The sequence below is a fragment of the Hyla sarda genome, chromosome 6, assembly GCF_029499605.1.
Source record: "Hyla sarda isolate aHylSar1 chromosome 6, aHylSar1.hap1, whole genome shotgun sequence".
NCBI classification, from domain to species: Eukaryota; Metazoa; Chordata; class Amphibia; order Anura; family Hylidae; genus Hyla; species Hyla sarda.
The window spans coordinates 134390292-134398591 of record NC_079194.1 but is presented as its reverse complement, the minus strand read 5'-3'; the positions used below and the strand labels follow the sequence as shown (position 1 = coordinate 134398591).

The window sequence follows — 8300 nt, the reverse complement described above, 5'->3', positions numbered from 1 at the left end:
CTGACACTGGGCTGTACAGTGCGACCCAAAATCTGTTGGTAATCCTCAGATTTTATGATGCCTTGCACACAATCAAGGCACCCAGTGCCAGAAGCAGTAAGATAACCCCAAAACATCATTGAACCTCCACCATATTTCACTGTAAGTACTGTGTTCTTTTCTTTGTAGGCCTCATTCTGTTTTCGGTAAACAGTAGAATGATGTGCTTTACCAAAAAGTTCTCTTGGTCTCGTCTGTCCACAAGACGTTTTCCCAGAAGGATTTTGGCTTACTCAAGTTCATTTTGGAAATATGTAGTCTTGCTTTTTTTATGTCTCTGTGTCAGCAGTGGGGTCCTCCTGGGTCTACTGCCATAGCATTTCATTTAAATATCGACAGTTCTTGCTGACACTGATGCTCCCTGAGCCTGCAGGACAGCTTGTATATCTTTGGAACTTGTTTGAGGCTGCTTATCCATCATCCGGACTATCCTTCGTTGACACCTTTCATCAATTTTTCTCTTCTGTCCATGCCCAGGGATATTAGCTACAGTGCCATGGGTTGCAAACTTCTTGATAATGTTGCGCACTGTGGACAAAGGCAAATATAGATCTCTGGAGATGGACTTGTAACCTTGAGATTGTTGATATTTTTCCACAATTTTGGTTCAACTCCTCCAGACAGTTCTGTTCTTCTCTTTCTTTTGTTTATGCTTAGTGTGGCACACACAGACACACAATGCAAAGACTAAGTGAACTTCTCTCCTTTTTATCTGCTTTCAGGTGTGATTTTTATATTGCCCACACCTGTTATTTGCCCCAGGTAAGTTTAAAGGAGCATCACATGCTTGAAACAATCTTATTTTTCCACAATTTTGAAAGGGTGGATTTTGTCCAGACCATTTTTGGAGTTTGGTGTGACATTATGTCCAATTTGCTTTTTTTTCATCCCATTTTCGGTTTAGTTCCAATACACACAAAGGGAATAAACGTGTATAGCAAAGCATGTGTTACTGCAATCCTTTTCTGTGAGAAATACTCAATTTTCTAGAAAAATTTCAGGGGTGCCAACAAATTTATGGCCATGGCTGTTATATATATATTTTAGCATTCACCTTGCGGGTTTAATAAATTAATGGTTTTATAGCCTGGGTTGTATAAATATGTATAGATTTATTTTTAACCCTTAGACGACAAAGGCCCAACATGTATGCCCTTGCTCTCTGGGTTTTTAACGCCCCAGGGCATACATGTACACACTGGATCGCTCTGGAGCATTAAGCTGCACACTCTTCACAGGCAGCGAGTGATGGCTACTATAAGTATTCGGGCAGTCACAGCTAATAACTAAGCTGATAACATGCCACTGCCTGTCATTACCCCTTTAGGTGTGATCAAGCTGATCACTGCATCTAGTATAATACACGACAAGTGCTGGTTAACTCGGTGGACGGAGCGTGATCAGGGGGTCCCCTTACCAGCCTCCTTCTGTCAGATCGTTGCTCAAATGATGTATGCTGGCAGAGGCAATCTAATGATGCATATAATTGTTTATACCCTAATCGGACTTAAAAATTGTAAAATAAAAAAGGTCTTAAAATTATAAAACATCAACTTTCCCATTAAAAATTAAAATCATCCTTTTCTTATTTTACAAAAAAAAAAAATTATAAAAATAGTTCATGCACAGTGAACAGCATAAACATAAAAAAATAATAATAATACAAAACACCAGAAATGCAGATCTTTGGTCACTAAGGGGGAGATTTATCAAAACCTTTCCAGAGGTAATGTTGCCCAGTTGCCCATAGTAACCAATCAGATCGCTTCTTTCATTTTCCACAGGCCTTTTTCAACATGAAAGAAGTGATCTGATTGGTTGCTATGGGCAACTCAGCAACTTTTCCTCTGGACAGGTTTTGATAAATCTCCCCGTAAGTTGACACGCCCCTTCAGTGCATCCCTATGGGAGAGCCAGAGATATACAAGTACAATGCTTTGTCTCTCCCAAAGTGATGCATGGAGGGCGTGTGCCGCCCCCCACTCTGTGCATGAGGAGAAATGGAGCACCGTTGGGGATTCCCATCGGTTGGACCCCCCGCTATCCAAAGGATAGGGGATACATTTTCCTAAACTAGAAAAACCCTTTAAACTGATACCAACTCCTGTGCAGATGTCATCCACTGTGGGAGCTGGCTGTCACATGTTGCTGGACTCCCCCTGCAACTGCATGCAGTTAGACAGGAACATCGCAGTAAAGTACAAATCTGGCATTTCCCGGGTTTATTTAGCAGTAAACAACAAGACAGCCTTAAAGGGGTACTCCACCCCTAGACATCTTATCCCCTATCCAAAGGATAGAGGAAAAGATGTCAGATTGCCGAGGTCCCGCTGCCGGGGAGCCCCGGGATCCCCGCTGCAGCACTGCGCTATCATTACAGCACAGAGCGAGTTCGCTCTGCACGTAATGACGGGCAGTACAGGGGCCGCAGCATCGTTACGTCGCGGCCCCGCCCCTCGTGACGTCATGGCCCGCCCCTTTCAATACAAGTCTATGGGAGGGGGCGTGGCGGTCGTCATGCCCCCTGCCATAGACTTGCATTAAGGGGACGGGCCGTGATGTCACGAGGGGCGGAGCCATGACGCCACGCTGCTCTGTCCCTGACGCCACGCTGCTCTGTGCTGTAATGATAGCACGGTGCCGCAGCGGGGATCCCGGGGATCCCCAGCAGCGGGACCGCGGCGATTTGACATCTTATCCCCTATCCTTTGGATAGGGGATAAGATGTCTAGGGGTGGAGTACCCCTTTAACACTCGGGTAAAAAATAAATTCCTGCTTGTTTAAACACCGCTAACTATACAATAATCTTCCCTGTCTGTACAGGTGGCTTACTACCAGCCACCCAACAAAACAGTCATCAAATGTGTTACAAACATTTCAAATTTTTTTTTTACTTCACACATTGGCCCTCATTTACTATTGCAAACCCGACATGTTTTCAGGTTGTGTGCCAGATTCTGTCGCATTGCGCCAGAAATTCTATCTGCCCCAGAATTGAAAAAACACAGACTAACTCTCCATTTTGCCAAGAAAACCTGAAAAAGAGGCGTGTCCACCAGCTAAAGGGGCATGGTCTCCGAAAAGGGGCGTGTTCCCGACATTTTTACAAAAACCCAACATATTTCCACAGAAAATGTGGTGGATTTGAGCTGAGGAGAACCCTACAGATCTGAGCATGTGTAAAAAAAAAAAAAAAAAAAGCAGTGTAGGGAAAGTGGAAAATGTAGGGAAACCTTAGTAAATACCGTGGAAAATAAATAGTAGGGAATTAAAACCCACATAGAAACCTACACAACACTTTTAGTAAATGAGGGCCATTGACTCCAACTTCCATTACTCATACAGGTGTCTCACAGCCTCAGCATGCAACTGAGTTACACCTTGCTGTAAATACCATGAACTAGTTGTCTTCAGCACCTGTGTGGATTTTGGCCACACAAAGCCTGGACTAGCCAGGAGAGGAATGTTAAGTCCCAACTACCAACCTGCCTTTCATTCCAAAAATAATGAAGGCCCAAAAACAGACTGTGGTAAAGTCCTGAGAAGCGATGGCATTTTAGATTGAACTATTCCTGAATGAGACATGCACTTCCTAAAACCTGGAAGCCACATATGACAGGTACCTTCGTGAAATATAGCAATCCCAGACCATCATTCCTGTCACTGGTTTTTCTCTATTCTGTACCTTATTATGGGGGGCAGCCATCTTGTTACAGCTGCTTTAGTATGTTTTACAGCAGTCACATGGATTATAGGAAACAACAATCTGCAGTTAACACGTTGACTTTAATGGGGGAGTGTTCTAGGCTTGCTATGTAACGGGGTAGAAAGTGAGCTGTGACCATCCCCTATTGTGAATCTTGTGTTATCTCCGTATAGTTGTCTGTATAGTTGTAATCCTGCCTGTGATGATGAAAATGTGAAGACTTATAAAAAGAGAGTCCTATAGAACAGGACTAAGACTTAAAGTGATTCTGAATATTGCAAGAGCTCAAGATTCGTTTAAACACAGTGACATAGAAAATGAGTTAAAAAAACGAACAAAAATTGTTAAGTAAATATATCTTACCAGTTGTTTTGGGTCTATATTGTTAATGTTTGCACATTTGTCATTACACAATTTCATTTATCATTAGGAGGGAACCTTGTAAATGTGATCTTTATCTTAACTTTTACCAATCTGTCATCAACAGTAAAAGCTCAATATTGGACGCGGATTATTTCGTTTATTTAGATATCCAAGGGGAAGAGTCCGTGTTTGCCTTCTGATTAATCAGTGTTGGCTTATACAAATATTAAGAATGCTCCTGAATATACATGTTCATTCTTGTTTTTCTGTAAAATATAAACTTACTTATTTGTTCAGATACATTTCCATATAAATCTGTTGTTGCAGGTGATCATTTCCCTCTGAGCCATTGCAGATAGTAGGGATTTAAGACTTGTGACACTGTGGCAAGGAAAGGGTGTATTTCCCTGGCTCACCCTGGAGAGGCCTCCACCTGTGGCCTAATTAATGAGGAAGCAGAAAAGGGAAGTGTCTTTAAAAAGAAGAGATATGCAATATTTGTGGCTCTCCCTAGGAGACAGCAAGCTGGCTGTAGGGGAGAGACCGGGGTCCTGCTGAGGAACACACAGCCCGAGCTGTGAGTGGCCTCAAAGTGTGGTGGGAACAGTGAGTAGAAAGTTGCAGGAGGCATAAGTTTAACTGTCCCGAGAGAAGCTCACCAGTTGTTAGTCAGGGCATGCTGATTTGTTTAGTTATTGACCAGACAGTCTAGGGTTTTCTATGTTCCTGTTTTATGTTTATTTTTCCTGCAACCTGTCTAATAAAGCTGGCGGGGTGCCAGACTTGCATAAAGAACTGTTGTTGCCAATTTATTGAAAGGAAACGTGTCCTGTGGCAGTGTCAAGGACGATCCCAGAGCTATATGCAGGGAAGAATCCTTACAAACTGCATCAAATGTTTCTATGCAGCACCAAATTAATTTACCCTACAGTAGTATGCAGTATCTGGATAAATCAGGGCAGCACATCGATTTTTGGGGGTAATCTGTAAAGTCAAAAAATTTGCCCCCCTAATGTCCCGTGGGGGAAGTTAAAGATTTTAATGATTAAGTCATGGTTTTCATCCTTTTATGGCTTCTAATTTCCTTGTTCGTGTTGCTCATGCTGCATGCAGTTCACTGAAAAGGAGGGGTGTGCCCTTACTTGCCCTCTTATCTCATGTGGGAACTTCCTCATTTGTCAGAGATGATAACTGGCTGCTTTGTGCACCTACGCTCTGTGATATGCCCCAGCTCACACAGCAGGATGAGTGACAAGCCAGGAGCCTGCACAGAGACCTGTTTCTCCCATCCACACATCCTGTATTTTGTCTCTACACCGCTGCAGGCCACAACACACAGGCAATAGCTGCAGGGACACAGTGCACTCCATTTGCGGATTAAAGATTTGCCAAGAACCAGGTTCGGCTATGAACTAAGACGTTCCTAAAAAAAAATCCCTGCCGCAAGTACTGCAGATCATCCCCTTTGCTGCCAGAGAAATTTTGCTTCCAGTGCAGCTTCCAGAGACCGAGCGGTATGACCAGGAGCGGAGTCTCTTGCTTTATTTGGTCCTGAGTGTTGTCAGTCTTCCCCTGATCATGGGACTGCATGCAGCCTTTCATCTTCGTTTCTGCTCATCTCAAGGGTTTAGAACACCCTCTGGGTCAAGCCTGCACCATGTTGTATGGAGAAGTTTTCCAGAGATGCAGACATTTTTTGGACAGTAAAACATATTACGTGTATGGATCTCTGGAGGTCCCATTCATATTAATGGGACAGTAGAGGAAATTTCTGCAAAAAAATGCAAAAATCCTTTATTAGGTTACATAGGCACTTCAGAAACCTGTGTTATGTTCCCTTTTAGGTATCTTTGTAACCTTAAGGCTGGGTTCACACATATGTCCTAGCATATTTTATTTTACGCGCACATGTTGAGCTATAATTTGTAAATATAGCCGCGAAAAAAATGCAGGTTTTATTTTCTACTGATTACAGCCTAAGATGGGCAAGTAAAATAAAATACACCTTGAAATGTTACAAATCGGGAATCTGGCTTAAAGGGGTACTCCGGCGTTTAGACATCTTATCCCCTATCCAAAGGATAGGGGATAAGATGCCTGATCGTGGGGGTCCCGCCGCTGGGGACCCCTGTGATCTGGCATGCCGCACCCCAGTCTGATTACTGTCGATCACGGGGCCGGAGCCTTGTGACGTCATGGCTCCGCCCTGTGTGATGTCATGCTCTGCCCCCTCAATGCAAGCCTATGGGAGGGGGCGTGACAGCTGTCACGCCCCCTCCCATAGGCTTGCATTGAGGGGGGCTGAGCGTGACGTCACACGGGGCGGAGCCTTGAAGTCACGGGGCGTGATCGACTGTAATCAGACCGCACCCGTAATCACGCCGCACTACATTTAAAATCAGTCCCCGGAGCGTGTTCGCTCCGGGGACTGATTTTAAACGGGGTGCGGCGGGACTCCCGCGATCAGGCATCTTATCCCCTATCCTTTGGATAGGGGATAAGATGTGTCTAAGTGCCGGAGTACCCCTTTAATGTTCCCCTCATGCTTTTGCCAGAGATAGGTTTGTATTGGCAGGGAGGATTTTGTACTGTTTGTGAAGCAACACATGAACATTTCGACAGATCTAATGCTCCTTTGCCCTTTTCACTGTTCTATGCAGCATATAAAGAAGAGAAATCTGTTCAGATAGTGGGAGTCTCTTCTAGAAGTTTCTGTGCTCCACACCATGGCCCGAGCTTTAGGCTGTACAATCATTCTTCTTCTCAGCATCTGGGGATCATATCATGGAGGTGGTGAGTTACTAAGTGTTAGGAGACAATAGATAGATATAAATATACAGTGCATTCGGAAAGTCTTCAGACCCTTTCACATTTTGTTATATTGCACCCAAAATTCAAGTATTATCCTATCATTCTACACTTAATACCCCATAATGAGAATGACAAAATTTGGCATGGACATAAGTATTCGGACCCTTTATTCGGTACTTAGTTGCAGCCCCTTGACAATGATAACAGACTCCAGTCTTCTTGGGGATGATGCCACAAGGTTTACACACCTACATTTGGATAATTCATGTTCAACGCCACTCAAAAACATTCACTCACGTTGTCCCTAAGCCACTGCTGTGTTGTCTTGGCCGTAATCTTAGGATCAGGTTTATATTAAGAATATCTCTTTACTTTGCTCTATTCAGCTTTCCCTCAACCCTGACTACAAGTCTCTCTGTCCAATCTCTGAAAAACACCACCACAATATGATGGTGCCACCACCATGCTTCACTGTAGGGATGGTATTGGGTAGGTGATGAGCAGTGTCTTGTTTCCTCCAGACATGACGCTTAGAAATGAGGCCAGAAAATTCAATTTTGGTTCCATAATACCAGAGAATCCTGTGTTTCACATTCTGGGAGTCCTTTAGGTGTGTTTGTAAATTACTTCTATTAAAAAATCTTAATCCTACCAGGATTTATCAGCTGTTGTATGCTCCACAGGAAGTTGGGTTGTTCTTTTCAGTCTGACCACAGTGCTCACTGCTGACACCTCTGTCCGTACCAGGAACTGTCCAGAGTAGGAGCAAAACCTCTCCTGTTCTGGACAGTTTCTGACATGACCAGAGGTGTCAGCAAAGAGCACTGTGGTCAGACAGAAAAGAACTACTCAACTTCCTCTAGAGCATACAGCAGCTGATAAGTACTGAAAGGATTAAGATTTTTTAATAGAAGTAATTAAAAATATGTTTAACTTTTTTGGCACCAGTTTATTTGAAAAGGGAAGTACCCCTTTAAGCCAAGATTGTTGAAGTGCTGCTCTAATGGTGGATTTTCTTGAAGTTTCTTCCATCTGAACAAGGTATCTTTGTAGCTGAGCCATAGTGACTATTGAGTTCTAGGTTGAGTTCTAGGTTGTGGTGGGTTGGCCAGTTCTAGGAAGTGTCCTGGTTTATCCAGGAATTATGGAGGTCACTGTGCTGCTGGGAACTTTCAAAGTAGCAGAAATGTTTTTGTACCCTTCTCCAGCTCTTTGTCTCCACAAAATCCTATCTCTGAGCTCTACAGGCACTTCTTTCTACCTCATCGTGTGATTTTTTTTCTCTGATATGCATTGTCAGCTGTGAGACCTTATATAGACTGTCTTCCCCAATCCTGTCCAATAACCTGAATTTACCACAGGTGACTCCAATCGAGGTGT

General features: G+C 43.5%; 3 protein-coding genes across 3 annotated transcripts in view; 1 reads left to right on the top strand and 2 right to left on the bottom strand.

Moving 5' to 3' along the window:
- PDE6H (phosphodiesterase 6H) overlaps positions 1-8300 on the bottom strand; it is a 239388-nt gene that overhangs the window by 187381 nt on the left and 43707 nt on the right. The gene's annotated exons all lie outside the window — the stretch shown is intronic.
- Positions 2782-8300, top strand: part of LOC130276137 (uncharacterized) — a 48599-nt gene continuing 43080 nt past the window's right edge. Inside the window, exons 1-2 of the mRNA XM_056525067.1 lie at positions 2782-3659; positions 6770-6902. Coding sequence (XP_056381042.1) covers positions 6836-6902 — 67 coding nt within the window. The 5' untranslated portion in view covers positions 2782-3659; positions 6770-6835. The remainder of the gene's footprint in view (positions 3660-6769; positions 6903-8300) is intronic.
- Positions 6743-8300, bottom strand: part of LOC130276140 (pentraxin fusion protein-like) — a 56544-nt gene continuing 54986 nt past the window's right edge. The window contains exon 7 of the mRNA XM_056525072.1: positions 6743-6879. The gene's annotated coding sequence lies outside the window, so the exon portion shown is untranslated. The remainder of the gene's footprint in view (positions 6880-8300) is intronic.